The 22,087-nt window shown below is 44.7% G+C and overlaps 2 protein-coding genes across 2 annotated transcripts; one reads left to right on the top strand and one right to left on the bottom strand.

Annotated features, from left to right (window-relative positions):
• The first annotated feature begins 2,531 nt into the window (after nucleotides 1–2,531).
• On the top strand, nucleotides 2,532–4,754 carry nitr5 (novel immune-type receptor 5). Its single transcript, XM_079845185.1, has 6 exons — nucleotides 2,532–2,650; nucleotides 2,739–3,089; nucleotides 3,172–3,525; nucleotides 3,739–3,846; nucleotides 4,140–4,210; nucleotides 4,332–4,754. The coding sequence occupies exons 1-6, from the start codon at nucleotides 2,605–2,607 to the stop codon at nucleotides 4,332–4,334; spliced, it is 933 nt and encodes a 310-aa protein (XP_079701311.1). The 5' UTR covers nucleotides 2,532–2,604; the 3' UTR covers nucleotides 4,335–4,754.
• Nucleotides 4,755–6,578: 1,824 nt separating this feature from the next.
• On the bottom strand, nucleotides 6,579–8,224 carry LOC307143323 (uncharacterized protein; the record flags this gene model as incomplete). The annotated part of the gene is made up of 6 exons (XM_079844803.1): nucleotides 8,152–8,224; nucleotides 7,691–8,053; nucleotides 7,265–7,594; nucleotides 7,006–7,113; nucleotides 6,880–6,902; nucleotides 6,579–6,701 (listed from the first exon to the last, which is right to left on the bottom strand). The coding sequence occupies exons 1-6, from the start codon at nucleotides 8,189–8,191 to the stop codon at nucleotides 6,579–6,581; spliced, it is 987 nt and encodes a 328-aa protein (XP_079700929.1). The 5' UTR covers nucleotides 8,192–8,224.
• Nucleotides 8,225–22,087: the final 13,863 nt, after the last annotated feature.

Here is a 22,087-nt window from a genome sequence, read left to right as displayed (position 1 = left end):
TCATATGTTTTTTTAATATTTATATGATTTTAAAATCAAGCTTATTTTATAATTTCTTCTCACACAAATTGTAATACACAATCAATATTTAATGAAAAATGAAAATATATTAGTGATCTTCATATATATTTGAGAACAAAAAAAGAAACAATTTCCTTTAGAGTGGCCTTTATGCTTGGAAATGTCCTACTTCCTGCTTGTCTTGTCGTGATTACAAGCTTGTTGCATTCAAGTGTTTTGTTATCGGAATGAACAGGAATCATGGAAGACACCAGGGGCCTATACCATGAAGCCGGTTTAGCTGGCTAGCCAGATATGTTTAAGCTTAGTTCGTGCCAATCCTGGGTTCTAGGTACCATTAAAGTGGTTTGGCTTTTAGCAGTGTTCATCTCCATAGTAACTTACGCTCCACAGCTAACCTGCTCCAGGGCAGGTTATGTTCTGGATTAGAGATCTCAAACTGAAATTGGACCAATCAGCTGTGAGCAAAGTGACACGCCTTTGATGCAATAAAGTCACTCCCCCTGTTTCTACTCCAATTTAAAGGTCACTACATAGCAAATGGTTTTAAAAGACTTAAGCGTCTGGCTTTTAACAATGCTTATTTATAATAATAATAATTGTTAATGATTTAAATATAATTTATGTAATTATTATACCCTTAATCAATTACACATGTATCATTTTAGTTAATCAAATATTAATAGGTGCTTTCATAAATAGCCTATATAAAGGTCAAACAAATAAGCTTTAAAATCAATATAGCTTCAATAGAGCTTAAATGTTCAATTCTCTCTATATATCAACTAAATATATAAATATATATATATAAAACAAAATTTGTTTAAATTCTTAATATTTTTCAATCCACAGGATTTGATTGGCTGTTCACTACTAATGTCACAGCTAAACTCAGGATCAAAGCCTGAGTTGACAGAGAAAGCTGATGATCAGCATCATGGAACCAACAAAGCCTGAACAGATTGGTTTGGTTTTGTCAACTCAAAACTAATCCTGTAACCCTGAGTTTGTTAAACTACCATCATGGTACAGGCCCCAGGTTTATTCTTGCCAATTTATTGTGAAAATCTTATTAAAGCCAAAATTATATTTAGCGTCCCATTTATTGACAACCAACATTCACCACAATAGGCTGTCTAATAGCCTATAAGCTTGCTGCCGTTTCTGGAATTTTGGTCAAATACAGGCTGTTTTTGCTGGACAATACGCTTGATTATTCATATAAATATGCACTACTTTACAAAGAAGACAAGGCTATGTAGCTGTTGTGGAAGATAAAGCATAGGCCTACCTGTCACAGCAGCAATCGATTTCCCGAGAATCTTATTAAAACCAAAATTATAGCTACCGTAGTGTCCCATGCACTGACAACCATAAACATTCACGATGTTATCCAGATAGTCCGCTTGCTGATTAGTTTGTAATTTCCGTCAAATTCTTCACTGTGTATAAAACATATTTTAACCTAGGAAACTCGTATTTACAATAACTCTGATATCACTTGAAAGGCAGCATTAGTCCCATTGTACTGGCTGAGGCAAAAATTCTCCATACACAGATGCTTATTTTGACATTTTTTGAAGTTGAAATGATAATTTTACAAGTCACAAGGTAATAATTTGTGATATTTTTTAGTAGCCTATGTATGAATCAGTTTTTGAGAAGTAAGTAATTGGAGAAGTAAATGGCTTTAAGAATCAATATCTAAACTAACAGATCCTCCTGCACCAACATCCAAAAACCACAAAGTGGCAGCAGAGAACATATATTCAGAGCAAAGGGCCTACTACAGATTACTTAAATTACACTAATATAGGTTTGCAGGTATCTTTTACCAATGACAGATTTGTCTCTATTCAAAGATCAAAACAATAACACTCTGATTTTGGAACAAGCTACATCTAAGAATTTGAATTGTATTCTGCAGATGTGAGGAAACAGAGGTGAATACAGTGGCCGTGGTGGGAAAAAAATGAGGCCATCAAGACAGATAACATCTAACACAAGATAAAAGACAACTTCTAAACTCTAAACTTCTACCCCCCCCCCCCCCCCCTCTCAAAACAAACAAAACAAAACAAAAAAAACTATGCTGCCATGTTACTGTAATCCTATCATATTGACAATGTGGGCGTATACAGAAACTTTTTGACACTGAATCATTAATTATATCTGTAATTATCACATCTATTAAATTAAATAAAACCAGTCAGTGTAAAAGAGAGAAAAGACAACTGATAAGCTAATGAGGTCAAAGCATTCTTTTTATGAAGGTTGATTATGGAAATGTATTCACTGGTGGGAATAAAGTACTCGCACAAGCACTGAACATGTATGAAAATGTGTTACTAAATGTTACTAAAAAAGAATACCATGGAAAATGATACATATTCCAAATGTTTGATTATATTTTAGCGTATGCATGAATCTAATATGTGGTTGTGGTGTCTGTAGAACTATGTCATGTCCAGGAAATGGGTAATAGCGCTAACAGAACAGAATCATGTGACAGTGCATCACAGAATATGTTATACAACATGATATAACTTTGGTTGAGCTTCTCTTCCCAGCCTGAAGAAGAAAATGGATAAAAAACTCTGTGTGATTGTTTTACTCTTAACAGAAATGCGTATGTCTATATTTCAATATTTTTTCTGATTAGTTAGTGATATATACGTTTCTTTTTAGTGTTAATTGTACAATGTGTTTCTTTACAGTGGTGGGACTATATGGAGACATCATACAACTGGATTCGGTTTTATCAGTTCATGAAGGAGATACTGCGGTTTTGTCCTGCTTCATTTCAACAGAACAAATAAGTCTGGCTTCATGGTACAAGCAAGTCACTGGAGAAGATCCACGTCTCATCTCTTCCTCTATTCTCCAATCGTCAGAAAGCCAATTTCACAATGAATTTGATAGCAATCATTTTGAAGTGTCAAGAAAAATGGAAAGTTTTATTTTGAAGATCATGAACACCGTACAATCAGATTCTGCCACATACTACTGTGCAACATCTTTCTCTAATATCCTTAACTTTGGAAATGGTACTCGTCTGGTTATTAGAGGTGAGTCGCCTTCATGTTAAAGCATTTATAATGATATGAGGGGAAAAAAACTGATATTTATGCAAAACATCATCCATTCTAGGGGCAGAAACCAGCAAAGCCACTCATCTACAGCTGCCCAAGTTTGAACTAGTTGAGTCGGAGGTAAATGTGCCTCTACAGTGTTCAATCCAAAATCAGTTTGTGAGTGGTGGAGGTGAACATCGTCTCTACTGGTTCAGACATGGATCAGGAGAATCTCCTCCAGGATCCATTTATATTAATGGAAACACAAGTGATCAGTGTGTGGGGAGATCTGAAGCTGGCTGTCTTTCACCGACCTGCGTGTACAACCTCCCAAAGAAAACGTTCAGTTCCTCAGATGCTGGGATTTACTATTGTGCATTGGCCACATGTGGGGAGGCTTTATTTGGAAATGTTTCTAAATTGAATCCTGGTAAAAGTGGGCATTTCAACATATCGAACACCATTTTAACTCTTTCAATTTGTTGCATAGAAAAATATCAGTCATACAGTGCTAAATGATGAACTATTTGCATGAAACACTCTTTAATTTCAAGGCATCCTAATCAACAACTTTCCAAATGGTTTATTATGAATTGTGTATACTATGTGTAATAAATATGAATTATTGTTCCTCATGATTTAGCCAACTTCAAGAGCCAGAACACACACTTAATCTTTGTAATTGGCCTTACGGTGCTGCTGACATCAAACATTACGATCAATATGTTGCTGTGCTGCATGAGGAGAATAGGTAAGTGTTGGTTTGAATTCATATAGTCTCGCTTCTACAATCAACGGTTTGTTAAAGCATAGTCTTAATTCCATGAGAAGTGTAAAATATACTGCATACTATTTTAATGTAATATTTGGTCCCACTTCATATCCTTAGTAAGTGTCCTTAACTAAATGTACTTATTGTGTTCATATTATATCGCAAAACACCTTTTCTGCTAGAAAGTGGGACATCATATTTTATTTGTCAGATGTCATATGTTAAAATTAGATAACGTATGTGAGGGTTAACCATAGTCTGTTTTATTATAGAGTCTATCAATTCAATAGACGGCAAATATCAGCAAATCCAGACTACTGATGATGATGTGTCAATCATTCAGGTTTGTCAAATGAAACTCTCCAGTTTTAAAGACACTTATAACACATTTATGATGATTTATCACTATAATTTTGTGGAAGTTAAGATTGTATTGTCTGGAATGTCCTTTTTTTTGTGTGTAGTGAACTTTTGGCCTTCACCCACCACCAACAAACACTTTGAAGAGTGAAGAGAAACACCAGACATACGCTAGTCAAAACAAAAACCCAAACCGGCTGTATATATTAGCTGGTATTATTCATTAATAACCATAATTTTATTTGAACACAGCTGAAAATGATTTTTGATCAGTAAATGGTTTTAGTATAGTTGTTAATGGGCTAATACTGTAATTACTAAAATACCAGTCACAGTAAATATGCAATAATGACGCTGTATAATAATTTTTATTTGCTTTGTTCATGTAATAAACATTCACCGCTACATTAATGTAAAATATTCTAGGCATTCAACTTATGTACCACTGTACAATTACCGTTCTTATATTACTTTTTGTTTTTATATATTTAAGATGTATAATGGTATAAATAAAGTACTTTCAATGTGTATTGTTGTGCTGTGTTCTTTGTTTTGTTTTTTCTTGTGTGTTTTTGCTGTGTTGTGAACGCAATATACAAGAGAGGCCAAACCAACGGATCTCATACCAAGATCTACAACCAGGTGGCAGTACAGACCATATGTTGAATTCAGCATTCAGCAAGTTCCTCTTTTAAAGGGATAGTTCACCCCAAAGTGAAAATGTTGTCATCACTTACTCACCCTAATGTTGTTTCAAACCTGTATGAGTTTCTTTCTTCCGTTGAACACAAAAGAAGATATTTTAAATAATGTTAGGAAACCAGACAATTGACGGCACCCATTGACTTCCATAGTATTTTTTTCCTACTACGTGTCACAAACGCCGGTGAAGATTCCACCGTCTCACTCTCCGGAGTACTAATGGTTAATTCGGACTCCAATTCCCAAGCACCCACATTCTGGGACTGATCGCTGCACACCTGATCCTCATCACACAGACTATTTAAACCCTGGTTGCTCAGTCACTCATTGCGAAGTCTTGTTTGCCCCGTCTGCATTTCTGAGCGTTAATCTCCCCTGTTGTTACCGTGCCTGTGTTTTGATTCTGCCTTGGACTCCCGTTTTCGACTCTGTGCTGCTTGCCCTTGGTTACTGCTTGCCTGGGCTGTGTGTTCTGATTTTTTGCTGCCTGCCCATGACCCATTGCCTGTTATGACCACACTTTCTGCCTGGCCTCTGATATTCTCCCAGATTTCTCGACATGCCTGTTTGTACGCTGAGATTGTTTTACGTTAATAAACTGCACATGGATCATCCTCGTTACACTACGGAAGCCAATGGCTACCATCAACTGTTGTATTACACAGATTATTTAATATCTTCTTTTGTGTTCAACATAAGAAAGAAACTCATACAGGTTTGGAACAACTTGAGGGTGGATAAGTGATGATAACATTTTCATTTTGGGATTAAGTACCCCTTTAAGAATTCTTGTTAAAGACCAACTAAATGTGCTCTAGTACTTTTTCAGGAAACTGTATCTTATACAAGCACAAGGATCGAACATTTAACAGAATAAAGACAACATAACAAACACATTTAAACAAATGCACATTATATGAGCATATATATATTTTTTCATTTCGTAGATGCAAAGGAAGCATACTACACACAAGTGATGCATAAGGACACTGTAAAACTGAACATATCATAACACAAATTCCAAAGTTGCTCAGAAAGGAACAACACAGAGTTTGATAACATACATGCATGAATCCAGAACACACAAACACAAGCTACCTTTCTTTACATACAATTATGCTTACTGTGAAATGCATATATCTAACAGGACACATGGTGCAAAGCCAAAATAACATTTTAAGTGTTTAACAAAAACATTCAAATATGGCCACTGCCAGTTTTCATCTTGCAATCAGTATTGTGATGACATTGTTAGTTACTTTTATTTACATAAAAAAACAACACTTTTAGAGCACTTAATATTAATAATTAAATAACATGTATGAAATAAAGGACATGATCTTTACAGGCATTATATATTATACTATATTATAATATATATAATAATAATATAATTTTTTTGAGAAAACAATTTCCCAGTGCAATATAATCAAAGTTGTGTCAGCAGAGACTATTTATTGCAGTTAAAAAGGTGTGGACTATGGTTTGAATTTAATTTTAGAGGAAGAAAATCTATAAAGTCTTAAAATCTAAGAGAAATTACCAAAATTATTACAACAAATTAAATAAAATGAATGGAGTCAAATATGTTATTTAAGATCATGATGAAAACATTAAAACAGTTCAACACTCGTCTAAACCTCTGGATGTTACTGCTGTGATCTGACCTGAGCGTACAGAGACTGATCCTGAATGACCGTTGATTTGGTCCTTCTTGTGTTCAGAGGTTTCTGAGCAAAACTAATGGCTGCATAATTCATGCTGTCTTCATTCTAATATCAAGAGAGAGAAGACACTCCAATTATAAGAGGAAAATTACACATGATGTGGCATAATATACACCAAAAGGTTTTAAAAACCCTGCAAATCGATTATCTAATATTAAATTGATAAAAAAAAATTGATAAAGATTTGAAAAGGATCTCAAATGGAAGATAATTGTGCACTTACCTGATTCTCTTGAGGTGCGGGAACTTTAGGAAATTAAGAAATTGTTATTATTACAAATGGCGGTTTTTACATTTTAGTACATTTTCCAATTACCATAATAAATTTATTTTATTCAGAAAGTATTACCTTTATTCTGTCCTCTGCATAGTTTTATTCCCAGAAAAACAACAAGAGCCAAAAATATGATGTTTGAAATCCCAAGAGCAAGAAGAGTTGGATTCACATCACCACTCACTGAAACAAAATTCATTTTATTTTCTTAGAAAACATTTTAGATACGTTTGGTATCATGTACTCCTGTATATGAATCACATGCTTTCCCAGATAGGAGAGATAAAGCCAAATATTTCAACATTTCAAGCCAGACATTTGCTTTTCATCTTACCTCTTATATTTAGTTGAGCTCCTTTTCCAAACAGTATCTCTCCACATGCGGCCACAGCGCAGTAGTAAATCCCAGCATCAGAGTGACTGATGTTGCTCTTGAGGAGATTGTAGACGCAGCTCTGCGTTTGAGACTCACTGCTGTTCTTACACTGACCGTTTCTCTCTCCTTTGGTGTAAAGGACTCCTTGAGAGTCTCCCGAGCTTTGTCTGAACCAGTAGACGCTGTGTTCTCCAGCACAACTCTCACTGAAGATGCTGCACTGCAAATTCACAGAATCCCCTGGATGAAGCGCGTCTATCAAAGACTGATGAAGAGTTGTGTGTCCAGCTTGAAATGTGGCATAAAAGGAACAAGAATAGTAAGGATAAAAAAATCAGATTGCACAAATCAAACAAAGGTAAAATAATAAGCAGTGAAACTTACCTTTAAAGATTAATCTAGTGCCTGCACCCATTCCAATGCTGTAATATGATGCAACTACACAGTAATATATGGCTGAGTCTGAAGACTTTGTCTGTAAAATGGTCAGATTAAAATGATCATCTCCTTTGGTAAGATTAAAGCGATTCGTTTTCTCAAAGTCCTTATTCCAACTGGGTTGTAGATTTAAATATAAAGACACAATTTGTAAGGATTTTCCATCATCCTTCTGTTTAAACCATGCTTTTGTTGATTGCAGAAGATTTGAAGAGGTGCAAGTAAGATTGACATCCTCTCCAGCTCGAACTACTTTTACATCTTCCTGAACAACATCCACATTATTAGTGGACACATCAGAGGAGTAGACTGCAAAATGAAGCACACAATAGTAACCTTAATAGTTGAAAGTGTTAATAAATAGGTGATTTTTTTAAATGTATCAAAATAAATGTAGGTATATTTACATATTGTCAAGGAAAGCAAAAGAATGAAGTAATATCTCATGATCAGTCGTCTTCCAAAATTATCCTCCGGCTTAGAAATACAAAACGAATGAGCACACTATCACACACGCTAAAGAATAAGGGTAGATCACTAGAGTGTGTCTTTACCATCTGTCCATCCGTCTCTGCTTCAGAGGCACATGTGCACTTTCACCTTAACTTTTCTGCTTTCACACCACTGGCCACATCAAAATGTCTAACCTAGCCATCTTTCCATTGCTCCAAAAAAAAATAAAAAATAAAACTCTCTCATTTATTTAGACACTATTAAAAATACTACTGCTTAGTAGCTACTGCTTAAATTGGCCTCTCTCAAAACAATGTGGTTAATATGTTGTTTTATTGCTAATGCATGATGTGGTTTGACACGGGAAAAAAAACAGGAAATAAGATGTTTCAAAGAAGCATGTAACCAGAAGACAAACCTTTTAAGGGCCTCACATGAAACTATGTTTTTACAGATGACGAGCATCCAAACATGAAACATTTAAATAATGTTTTGAATCAAAGGGATGGCAGAGGGCAGGGCATGATCAAGTTTAACGATAACACTTTATTTTGATGGTCCCTTTTGAACAATCTGTTGACTATAAGTAACTGTGCAACTACATGTCACCAAAATCTCATTAGAGTATTAGTAGACTGAATAATATCTGCTAACTCTTTATTGTGATGGTCCCACAACAGACATTCTACTGACTATAAGTAACTTTGCAACTACATGTCAACTTATTCTAACCCTAACCTTACCAGTCTAGTAATAACTGTAACTGTAATGACACTATAATGAGAGTTAGTAGACATGTAGGTGCAACATTACTTATAGTCAACAGAATGTTAAAGGGACCATCAAAATAAAGTGCAACCAGCTATTCTGGATTTATGAATGCATAGTTATACATCTATCACAAAAATATGCTGGACAGAACACACCACACACACACACACACACACACACACACACACACACACACACACACACACACACACACACACACACACACACACACACACACACACACACACACACACACACACACACACACACACACACACACACACACACACACACACACACACACACACACTCACCTAAAGGATTATTAGGAACACCTGTTCAATTTCTCATTAATGCAATTATCTAATCAACCAATCACATGACAGTTGCTTCAATGCATTTAGGGGTGTGGTCCTGGTCAAGACAATCTCCTGAACTCCAAACTGAATGTCAGAATGGGAAAGAAAGGTGATTTAAGCAATTTTGAGCGTGGCATGTTTGTTGTTGCCAGACGGGCTGGTCTGAGTATTTCACAATCTGCTCAGTTACTGGGATTTTCACGCACAACCATTTCTAGGGTTTACAAAGAATGGTGTGAAAAGGGAAAAACATCCAGTATGCGGCAGTCCTGTGGGCGAAAATGCCTTGTTGATGCTAGAGGTCAGAGGAGAATGGGCCGACTGATTCAAGCTGATAGAAGAGCAACTTTTACTGAAATAACCACTTGTTACAACCGAGGTATGCAGCAAAGCATTTGTGAAGCCACAACACACAACCTTGAAGCGGATGGGCTACAACAGCAGAAGACCCCACCGGGTACCACTCATCTCCACTACAAATAGGAAAAAGAGGCTACAATTTGCACAAGCTCACCAAAATTGGACAGTTGAAGACTGGAAAAATGTTGCCTGGTCTGATGAGTCTCGATTTCTGTTGAGACATTCAGATGGTAGAGTCAGAATTTGGCGTAGACCGAATGAGAACATGGATCCATCATGCCTTGTTACCATTGTGCAGGCTGGTGGTGGTGGTGTAATGGTGTGGGGGATGTTTTCTTGGCACACTTTAGGTCCCTTAGTGCCAATTGGGCATCGTTTAAATGCCACGGCCTATCTGAGCATTGTTTCTGACCATGTCCTTCCCTTTATGACCACCATGTCCCCATCCTCTGATGGCTACTTCCAGCAGGATAATGCACCATGTCACAAAGCTCGAATCATTTCAAATTGGTTTCTTGAACATGACTGAGTTCACTGTACTAAAATGGCCCCCACAGTCACCAGATCTCAACCCAATAGAGCATCTTTGGGATGGATCTGGTGGAACGGGAGCTTCGTGCCCTGGATGTGCATCCCACAAATCTCCATCAACTGCAAGATGCCATCCTATCAATAGGGGCCAACATTTCTAAAGAATGCTTTCAGCACCTTGTTGAATCAATGCCACGTAGAATTAAGGTAGTTCTGAAGGGGAAAAGGGGTCAAACACAGTATTCGGTATGGTGTTCCTAATAATCCTTTAGGTGAGTGTATATATATATATATATATATATATATATATATATATATATATATATATATATATACACCGATCAGACATAACATTATGACCAGCTTTCTAATATTGTGTTGGTTCCACTTTTACTGCCAAAACAGCCCTGACCTCTTCAAGGGATGGACTCCACTAGACCCCTGAAGGTGTGCTGTGGAAAAAATATACAAAAGTAACAACTTTATTCAACAATTTTGTTCTAGTCGTGTCAGTCTCCTACGTTGTTTCCATTGGTCAGCTCCTGCATCAGCATCACACACATGCGTTGTGGTGCTCACGTGAACAGCATTGGCTGCTGTAGACCTCGAAAGCGCAACGAAAACTGCATAGGAGACTGACACAGGCTAGAAAGAAATCATTGAATAAAGTAATTATTTTTGTACGTTATTGCGCACAAAAAGCATTCTTGCTGTTTCATAAAATTAAGGTTGAATCACATGGGCTATTTTAATGATGTCTTTACTTCCTTTCTGGACCTTTCTGAATCTTAATTACATTGCTGTCTTTGGAGGGGTCAGAGAGCTCTGGGATTTCATCAAAAATATCTGAATTTGTGTTCTCAATATGAACGAAGGTCTTACAGGTTTGGAACAACATAAGGGTGAGCAATTATTCAGAATTTTCATTTTGGGTGAACTATCCCTTTAAGTCCTGTAAGTTGCGATGTGGGGCCTCCATGGATCGCACTTTTTTGTTCAGCACATCCCACAGATGCTCGAATGGATTGAGATCTGGGGAATTTGGAGGCCAAGTCAACACCTCAAACTCGTTGTTGTGCTCCTCAAACCATTCCTAAACTTTTGCTTTGTGGAGCATTATCCTGCAGTGACAGCAGCGGCAATCTTTGCAGTAGTTACTCAAGTGGCCATGCCCTTAATTATGCAAAACGTCTCGGTTACGTATGGTAACCCTCGTTCCCTGAAGGAGGGAACGGAGACGTACGTCGGACGTACCGACGAATTGGGATCACTTCTGGGAGCCCCTATCAGCTTCGAGCTATCTAGAACCGGCCAATGAACAATTGGCGTGCGAGATTTGCATCTCGCGCTCCGCCCCGCGCCGCGGGTATAAACAGGAAGCGAGAGCGAATGCACGCTGTTTTTCACTGAGGAGCCACACGTAGTGGCTCGACCTGCAGTGATGGTACAGCAACTGTGGCGACGGGACGTACGTCTCCGTTCCCTCCTTCAGGGAACGAGGGTTACCATACGTAACCGAGACGTTCCCATTCAGTCGGTCACGTTCGACGTACGTCGGACGTACCGACGAATTGGGATCCCCTATGGAAAACGCCATAGTTACTACCACTTCCAGCGCCCAGCGATGAGCCCCACAGACCCCGATCTGATGCGGGCGGGTAGGTTCACGCAGGGAGAGTCAAAGCTGCTGTTCCGCAAGACCCACTCAGCTGACTGTATTGGATAACGCTGGGAAAGCGTGCCTGTGAAGGCAGCTGCGGAAGCCACATCATGCCCAGAGGGAGTAAACATGTGGAGAATACACGTATGGGCTGGCCGTGGGCAGCACAACATACGGAAGTCTCAGGGGTGGCCCCGGTCAATTAGGAGGGAGACAACACGAACCTGAGACGGCAGAGGAGCTCTGCCGAGGGAAAGACACGGGCTCGCCGTAGGGAGCCGTACCGTGGAAGAATACACATATGGGACCGCCGTGGGGGTCACTACATACGGAACCCAGCCTAACACAAGTTCCACCAATGCATACGAGTGTTAGACCTGGCGTCGAACGCTCCGCCACGTCCGACTGCCGCGGGTTGCGGAGGACTCAACAGGGTTCGCCGTTCCGGGGAACTCGACTGGAGCAGAATAAGCGCACGCATCCGTCTACCATAGGGGAGGGAATGGCGCAGCAAGCCGACACTGGAACGGGTACTTCGGTGTTACTGACTATGGGAAGTGAGCACACAGGAAGAGACCGGCTCTACACGGAGGCTATAGAATCTAGCGAACGTGTTAGGTGTCGCCCAGCCCGCAGCTCTACAAATATCTGTCAGCGAGGCGCCACGAGCCAGCGCCCAGGAAGAGGCAACACCCCTAGTGGAGTGGGCTCTTAACCCGAGCGGGCAGGGCACGTCTTGGGACTGATAAGCCAAGACGATGGCGTCCACTATCCAGTGGGCCATCCTCTGCTTGGAGACAGCCTTTCCCTTCTGCTGTCCTCCGTAACAGACGAAGAGCTGCTCTGAGGTCCTGAAGCTTTGCGTTCTGTCCACGTAAGTCCGGAGAGCACGGACGGGACAGAGAAAAGCTAGGGCTGGGTCTGCCTCCTCCGAAGGCAGCGCTTGCAGGCTCACCACTTGGTCCCGGAAGGGAGTAGTGGGAACCTTGGGCACGTATCCAGGCCGGGGTCTCATGATCACATGAGAGTTACCGGGCCCGAACACCAGGCACGATTCGTCGACCGAAAATGCCTGCAGGTCCCCTACCCTCTTGATGGAGGCCAACGCAATCAGGAGTATAGTCTTTAACGACAGGATTTTCAACTCGGCTGACTGCAGAGGCTCAAAGGGTTCTCTCTGTAGTGCAGTAAGCACCAGAGCTAAGTCCCAAGAGGGTATAGAGGGAGGACGAGGAGGATTTAATCTCCTCGCTCCCCTAAGGAACCTGACGATCACATCGTGCTTACCTAGAGATTTTCCATCTACGAACTCATGATTAGCGGCGATAGCGGCAACATAGACCTTGAGGGTGGAGGGAGACAGCCTTCGCTCCAACCCATCTTGTAGAAAGGTAAGCACAGAAGCGATCGAACATCTTCGGGGGTCTTCTTGGCGGGAAGAGCACCAATCGACGAACAGGTTCCACTTCAACGCATAGAGGCGCCTCGTAGAGGGGGCTCTAGCGGAAGTGATGGTGTCAACTACCGCTTGTGGTAGGTCACCTAGAACCTCCGCGTCCCGTCCAGGGACCAGACATGGAGTTTCCAGAGGTCTGGACGCGGGTGCCATAGGGTGCCCCGTCTCTGAGTCAGGAGGTCCTGCCTCAGAGGAATGGGCCAGGGAGGTGCTGTCGCAAGGAGCACTAGTTCCGGGAACCAAGTCCGGTTGGGCCAATACGGAGCGACCAACAGGACCTGCTCCTCGTCCTCCCTGACTTTGCACAGAGTCTGCGCAAGAAGGCTCACTGGGGGAAACGCATACTTGCGTTCTTCCCGGGGCCAGCTGTGGGCCAGGGCATCCGACCCGAGGGTTCCCTCGGTCAAGGAATAAAACCACTGACAGTGGGTCGTCTCTGGGGAGGCAAACAGGTCTACCTGTGCGGCCCCGAAACGACTCCAGATTAGCTGGACCGCCTGGGGATGGAGTCGCCATTCTCCCGGAAGTTCCTGCTGACGTGACAGCTCGTCGGCCGCACAATTGAGCAGGCCCGGAATATGAACAGCACGAAGCGACCTCAGATGCTTCTGACTCCATAAGAGGAGATGGCGGGCGAGTTGCGACATGCGACGGGAGCGTAGACCACCTTGTTTGTTGATGTACGCTACGGCCGCAGTGTTGTCCGTCCGGACCAGAACGTGCTTGCCTCTGAGCGGCACTTTGAAGCGGCTGAGTGCAAGACGAACTGCTAACAACTCGAGGCAATTGATATGCCATTGCAGCTGAGGCCCCGTCCACAGGCCCGAAGCTGCAAGCCCGTTGTACGTGGCACCCCAACCCGTGGATGAGGCATCCGTGGAGACAACGGAGTGCCTGGACACTTGTTCTAGGGGGACTCCCGCCCGGAGAAACAAAGGGTCCGACCACGGGCCGAAGGTTTGGCGGCACCTCGGAGTCACTTGGACGCGGAGGGAACCGCTGTGCCACGCCCATCTCGGGACTCGATCGTGTAGCCAGCGTTGAAGCGGTCTCATATGAAGCAATCCGAGCGGCGTTACTGCGGCTGCGGATGCCATATGCCCCAGGAGCCTCTGAAAATGTTTCAGTGGAACCGCTGTCCTGCCTTTGAATGAATTCAGGCAGTTCAACACCGACTGGACGCGCTCCTCGGTGAGGCGCGCAGTCATGGCGACCGAGTCCATCTCCATACCGAGAAAAGAGATCCTCTGCGTGGGGCAGAGTTTGCTCTTCTCCCAGTTGACCCGAAGTCCCAACTGGCTGAGGTGACTGAGCACCTTGTCCCTGTGTTCGCACAACTGCTCTCGTGACTGGGCAAGAATCAGCCAGTCGTCGAGGTAGTTGAGGATGCGAACACCATGCTCTCTCATGGGAGCAATGGCCGCCTCCGCAACCTTCGTAAAGACGCGGGGCGACAGGGACAGGCCGAAGGGTAAGACGCGGTACTGATATGCCCGTCCCTCGAACGCGAAGCGCAGAAAGGGCCGGTGTCGAGGGAGAATCGAGACATGAAAGTACGCGTCCTTCAGGTCGATCGCTGCAAACCAATCTTGGGGACGGATGCACCTGAAGATGCGCTTCTGCGTTAACATCGTGAACGGCAGCCTGTGAAGGGACCGGTTCAGGAATCGCAGGTCCAAGATCGGTCGTAACCCGCCGCCTTTCTTGGGTACAATGAAGTACGGGCTGTAGAACCCGGACCTCATATCGGCTTGAGGGACCGGCTCTATCGCGTCCTTCGCCAGTAGGACATCGATCTCCGCCCTGAGCACGGGGGCGTTCGCCTCCACTACAGTCGTGAAGTGAACGCCCCTGAACTTGGGGGGACGCCGGGCGAACTGAATCGCATAGCCGAGTCTGATGGTACGGATGAGCCACCGAGACGGGCTGGGAAGCGCTAGCCAGGCTCCCAGACTCCGAGCAAGGGGGACCATCGGCACCACAGACGTACCCGCAGCGGGGCAGCGAGGCGGAACGCAGGGATCCGGCTCGGACGGCATGGGAGCGGCCCGTAGCGGGATCTGAGTGTGCTGTGCAACACTTACCTGCATCCGCGGAGGGGACGTGCGAGTGTGGGGAGGCCGCTTGTGTGCGTCCCGACAGCCGGCGTCCCCTGCTGGCGAAGGGAGAGGTACTTGAGGGTGGCGAGGCATGGGAGCGTCGACCACCGCCAAGCGCGCTCTCTTGGCACCCAGAGATATTGGAAACTGCTCTTTTATTGATGTTTTGGGTGCCGCTGGCACTGGGGCCAGCGGCGGAACAGACAAACAAAAGATTCTCCCCCGGCCCTCCTCCGGGGGAAGGAGTGGTGCTGCAGCCATCTCCCTCCGAGCAGTTTCCTCCATCTCTGGGTGGCCCGTCTCAGGGTCGCTTGCGACGACGCTTGCCACCTGGCTTGGCAGCGGCCTGAGCGGGCTGGACATCCTTCCCACGGCCGGCCCCACGCCGTCGGCTGGTGGAAGGCTGCTGCGGTGCCTTGGCGGGGGCGGAGGCGGCGGCGGGTGGACGTCCTCGGCGACGAGTAGTCGGAGGCGCTGCCGCCGGCGGCGGGGTGGAGGCAGCAGCGGGCCGCCGGGGCAGGATGTGCTTGATCGCCTCCGTCTGCTTCTGGGCGGCCGAGAACTGCTGGGCGAAGCTCTCGACCGCGTCGCCGAACAACCCAGCTGACGAGATGGGGGAGTCCAGGAACCGATGTTTATCGGTCTCCCTCATATCAGCCAGGTTGAGCCAGAGATGACGCTCCTGGACCACAAGCGTGGACATCGCCTGACCGATGGAACGGGCGGTGACTTTCGTCGCCCGGAGGGCGAGGTCCGTCGCCGTCCGGAGCTCCCGGAGGAGCTCTGGGTCAGGCCTACCCTCGTGCATGTCAAGGAGCGCCTGGGCCTGGTGGACCTGAAGCAGCGCCATGCCATGCAAGGCGGACGCAGCCTGCCCGCAGGCCTTGTAAGCCTTCCCAGTCAGACTGGAAGAGAACTTACAGGCCCGGGACGGGAGACGCGGGTCACCGCGCCAGTTAGAGGCGGTCGCCGGACACAGTTGCATCGCGACGGCGCGCTCCACTGGCGGGATCCCCACGTAACCCTTGGCCGGTCCGCCGTCGAGAGTAGTGAGGGGGGAGGAGTCACTCGGCCGGTTTCTGGCAGAAAAAGGTGCCTTCCACGACCTCGTGAGCTCCTCATGCACCTCCGGGAAGAAAGGTGTCGGGGCGGGACGCTGAGAACCAGCGCGACCCACCCCGAGGAACCAATCGTCCAACCTAGAGGGTTCGGGACACGGTGGAGGGTTCCACTCGAGCCCAACCCTTTCGGCGGCCCGGGAAAGCATAGCAGCCATCTCAGGGTCCGGTGCAGCTGTTGCCACTCTCCCAGAGGGAGGCAGTACAACTGAACCTTCATCCCCCGAGGACTGAAACTCCCCCTCCGATGCAGCGATTGACATCTGTTCATCTGCTGGAGCTCCAAAAGTCACCACTGGTCTCCCGTGGGAGGGTCCAGCGGGTTCTCCTGGAGGCTCTACCGGCTGCGGAGCAGAGGGAATAGGGGCCTGCGGAGATTGACTCGGCGGGTTTGCCCTAAACGTGATCCTCAGATCACCCTGGCCATCCAAAGAAGCAGGTCCACCCGGGTTAGGGGCAGCCCTGGTTCGTGGGATGGGTAAGGGGACTCCCCCAGCCCGGAGGTAGGAGAGTCTCGATCTAAGCTCCGCGATAGTCATGTTCCCGCAGTGGGAACATGAACTATCCACAAACGCCGCCTCAACGTGCTGTATGCCCAAACACGTGAGACAGCGATTGTGACCGTCAGCAGGGGACAGGGAACGACCGCATCCAGAAACGCACGGGTGGTAAGACATCCTAAAAAGGACGGCACGTCACCCGTGAACTCTTTTTGTGAGGAAACGCTCTTGTGCTGAAGCACTCAGGGGGAAACGCGACAGCGCACGGGATTGTTGTGCAGCCCGTGCCTGTACTCAGCAGGAAAAACGCCCAGCCAGACCAACAGGATTTGCTGTTGCTGTTAAAACAGCAGTTTTTCTCTGCTTGCAGAGGCAGCCGATGAGTCAGCGCGGATCCCGCTGGAATGTGCCGTCTCTCCAACACGCGTTTCCTGGATTCTCCGGTCTTCTAAATAACTTGCTGATAGCAGCGATAAACTCAAGCAGTGTAGCGTTGAGAGTCCTCTTCATCTGCCGTGTGGCTCCGAAGTGAATGACAGCGTGCATTCGCTCTCGCTTCCTGTTTATACCCGCGGCGCGGGGCGGAGCGCGAGATGCAAATCTCGCACGCCAATTGTTCATTGGCCGGTTCTAGATAGCTCGAAGCTGATAGGGGCTCCCAGAAGTGATCCCAATTCGTCGGTACGTCCGACGTACGCCGAACGTGACCGACTGAATGGGAACTTTAAGGCTTAATATACTTTAAACGGGTGAGTTATAAAATAATTCACCTGCCTCACAGTTGTCATGAAGGGCAAAATTAGCTATTAGACCAAAACCAATTTTTGTACCAGGCTGTAAACATTTATATTTTTTATGCTGTACATTTTTTCTAAGCATTTTAACATGGGGGAGATATGGAAATGACTCCCTTTTAGACCCTGTCTCTAGCGGCCAGTCAATGAATTGCAGTTTAAGTCACTTCCGCGTTGGCTTCAAGAGACCGGAAACTCCACTTTTAGAAATTCGCAAATTTCCCTACGTACTTCCCCTCAGGGGAAACCCCACAATTTTGAAGTGTGTTAAACTTCGTCAAGTGGGTGAAGTTTATTTGGACAGACCCTCGACCCCTCGATTTTGACTGAGGAAGCGAGTCTACTCATTATGTACACTTCAGGCAGATCCATAGACCACAATTCAACATATCACAGCAGATCTAGCGTATGCTATTGGAGTTATTTTGAGTTCTAACAGCATAAACTGTAGCAACATTAGGGATGGTACGTAAAACAAATTCATAAGGAAAAGGGGGAAAAAAACTGTAGCCTACATAATAAATCAGCTCCACTGTGTATTGCAAGTGATCAATGGCTTAGGGCATTCCATTTAAACTCAATAGGCTCGCTGTGTGCCAAAAAAACATGCCGTGTCGGATTCTGCAGTCAGGCGCAGCCGCGCAGTTGCTCTCCATCGACCGCACTGATCAAAAACACAATGGAAAATTACTTGTTGACGGCACAGCTTAATGCTCATTGGTTTAAATAACCGTGATGTACTGGTCTCTTTTTAAAAACTCTGATATCATGTTTTAATGTGCATAAATGATGTGTTAATATTCCCAAACTCTCTCTCTCTCTATGGGATATGTGATTGTTGTCGTATTTATCTATATAAAAAAGATATGTCTTTTGGATGGAATTAAATAAATAACAAGTACTTTGGGTGTCTTGTTCATTACATTTATTTTCATAAAATATAAAAGCAACAGAACTTAAAGTCCCACGTTAAATGCATTCCTTAAAACTCATATTTGATCACCAAAATTACATATTTAAACGTTTATTCCTGTGAAAAAAAAATTCTTCATGCTTTAAAATAGCTTGAATGTAACTTAATTTAGTGTACGTGGATCCATTAATATGCAAATGAGTCCCACCTCCACTCACTACAAGCTCAGAGATCTGCTCTCGGCTAGTCTCTCGTAGACAGACCGACTGACGGCAGAAGATCTGGACTCTATCTCAGCTTTCATTGGTCATGGACCGCTCAGAGGACATCTGGCTTACATGTAACTCAACCAATCACAGTTTGTTTTGTTCCGTGTCATGTTTAGGGGCGTGAAAATGTAAAGTTGATGTCCCTGCAACAGACCGGCGTGCATCTATGAATATTCATTAAAGAATGTTGTGCAATTTTACTGCAACAATAGAGCCGCGATTTCCACATACTTTTGAAAACCCAGCATTTAGTTGATCCTGGTAAGCACTCATTGTCACAGCTGTAAACACGATGGCGTTCTTCTTTCACAAGGCAGGTTGGCGTCCGGTTGGCGTCAGGGAATTTGTTTCCAGGCCGACCGCTAAAGAATGCCAAGAACACATGTCTCGCGTACATTCAGTAGAATTCAAAATGCAGTTAGAGATGACGCAAATCCTGCTTCATTCATCAAAAGTTGCTCCTGCTCACTCTCTCTGTCTCTACAAGATTTGGTGATTCAGATATCACTTTGCACAACTACTAGAGGACTTAGACAGGTTGCTCACATCACATTTACGTCGTCAAGCTCAGTCTGAGGCGGCGCAGTACGCTTAGCCACCAGGAGTGCTTCTAACTGACTTAAATTTTCCCCGTTGAAGTCTATGGGGTCGCTGTGTCCATTTCTTTTACTGTCTAATATGTATGCATCAGACGTTCAGCCAATGGTCCGAGGGGCATAACATCTGCGGCTGAGACCATAGTTGCCAAGTCCGCATATAACACGCGACTTTGGGCTTCTTTTTTTAGCAAGTCACGTTAAAAAATCACAAGTCGCGGGTTGCGCGGGTTGCGTGCTTATTTAAAAAAAATGTGGTTGCTTGTTAGGAAAATATAATAAGCGACTTCGTTTCTTTACATTTATGGTCGCTGTTTTGTCTAATACGTTGACTGACACTGTCTTCTCACAGCTGTAAATTTCCATCCATTTAGCCCAAAAACCGAAAACTAATGGCTTGGTCAAAAGGAATTCTGCGTGTAAGCCTTTTCAGCATTTTGGTGAAGTTCTTTTAATTTATTGATATCTCATTTTAAATCTGACTCCATTAATAATTTTATCTGACTCCAATTCTATGTGACTCCATAAAGTGTGTTATGTTTAGAGTTTATCAGCTGATTCTACGATTAGTTGCGATTTACTTTAAATCGTTGATTTTCTTTATATCTTCTTAGTTTTCATATTCATTCATCGAGAGACCCAATATCGCAGAGAGACAGACGCGTCCGGACCGCGCGCTCACGGGCACAAAATAATTACTTCTGTAATTAGTCAGTAGATGCAGAGTGAATATTTTACCTTTAAGTGGTTGCACATGCTCACTCAACAAAAAGTGTAATTTTCATAATATTTACGAACTGCAACTTGCCAATCCAGCGATAGTCAGGAATCGGAATATCGCGCACGCTGCGCCCCATGCTTCAGTCGTGGCGTCATCGGTGTGATCTATCATAACCCTAGATTTTGCGGTAATAAAGGAGTATACATCGATCCATACTAGAATAATGATTTCAGAATCATACAAGATAAATCAAGATTAACATTTATTTTGGCCAGACAGGAACAGTAAATAAGTAAACAAGAATCCATGGTACACAACTGATCAGCGTAAAAACATAAAACACAATTGCAAAGCAATATGAAAATAATTTAAAAGAGTCATCATGTCTGGCACACTACATGCAGTTTGCACCACACGGGGGGTTCTGACTACAGAATATTCCCCCTGAGAGTTAGATTATCCAGCCTTAAATACTTCAACTAAAACAAAAGGATTGTAAATATTTGCAACACCCCCACCTGGTTTTGTGCTAATTTTATCTTAGCAGCAAAACTGCTCGGGTTATGTATATAACCCTTGTTTCCTGAGATAGGGAACGAGCACTGCATCGGAACGACACTTTGGGGATGCTCCCTTAGCATCAGCGAATCTGAAGTCAGAATGACAACTAGGCCAATCCGATTGGCGTGCGTGATGACGTAATCGTGACGGCATACCCGGAAGTATAAAAGGGGATCTGGAACGTAATGTCAGCAGTAATTTCTCTGAAGCATGCGCCCCAGGCGCGCCGAGGTGTGGCGTCGGGATGCAGTGCTCGTTCCCTATCTCAGGGAACAAGGGTTATATACATAACCTGAGCAGTTCCCTTTCGAGGGAACTCGCACTGCATCGGAACGACACTTTGGGGAACGAGTACCCACTAGGCCACACCGAGGGTAGCACCTGCCCTAGTGTGAAGCCGGAGACCGGGCACAACTAGGACTGGAGCACCCTAGCACCAGGCATCGTAGGGAGATCCAGGCTATAAAACCTGATAAAGGTGTGTGGGGTAGCCCACCCGGATGCCTCGCAGATATCCTGCAAGGGGACCCCAGAAAGAAGGGCCACCGAAGAGGGTGGAATGAGCCCTCACGGCCACAGGTGAAGGCAAACTGCGCACCTGGTAGGCCATGGTAATTGCCTGGACAATCCAATTACTGATTGTCTGAGTAGACGCAGGCAATCCCTTCTTGGGTGAGCCAAAACACACCAAAAGTTGTTGCGATCTCCTCCACTGTGCGGACTTCGCCAAATAAACTCTGAGAGCCCTAACTGGGCAGAGTAGGTGAAGTCTCCCCTCTTCTGCCGTCACGTGAGGCAGAGGATGGAATGCCTGCAGAAACAAAGACCTGACCACCCTTGATGGCACCTTAGGCACGTAGCCCGGCCTAGGGTGTAAGATGGCCTTTACTCCTCCCGGGGCAAACTCGAGGCAGGTTGCCGTTACCGCCAAGGCCTGGAGATCTCCCACTCTCCTGAGAGAGGTAATGGCGAGGAGAAAAGCCAGCTTAAGGGTCAGGTTCTTTGGTTCGGCTGACTCCAATGGCTCGAAGGGGGCCTCAGCCAAGCCTTTGAGAACCACTGCCAGGTCCCAGGTTGGAACTCTGGAACGAGCCGCAGGCCTCATCCTCCTAGCCCCACGGAGGAATTGTACAACCAGCTGGTGCCTACCCAGAGGCCCATCACCCATAGGAGTGTGGAAAG

Source organism: Gobio gobio, assembly GCF_949357685.1.
Source record: "Gobio gobio genome assembly, chromosome: 2".
NCBI classification, from domain to species: domain Eukaryota; kingdom Metazoa; phylum Chordata; class Actinopteri; order Cypriniformes; family Gobionidae; genus Gobio; species Gobio gobio.
This window is presented reverse-complemented; position numbering and strand designations above follow the sequence as displayed.

Bases quoted from the DNA above. Each gene is read 5' to 3' on its own strand.
- nitr5 (XM_079845185.1), top strand. From the start codon at position 2,605: ATGGATAAAAAACTCTGTGTGATTGTTTTACTCTTAACAGAAATGC. The intron at 2,651-2,738 runs GTATGTCTATAT...GTTTCTTTACAG, and splicing joins TTTACTCTTAACAGAAATGC to TGGTGGGACTATATGGAGAC. The intron at 3,847-4,139 runs GTAAGTGTTGGT...GTTTTATTATAG, and splicing joins GTGCTGCATGAGGAGAATAG to AGTCTATCAATTCAATAGAC.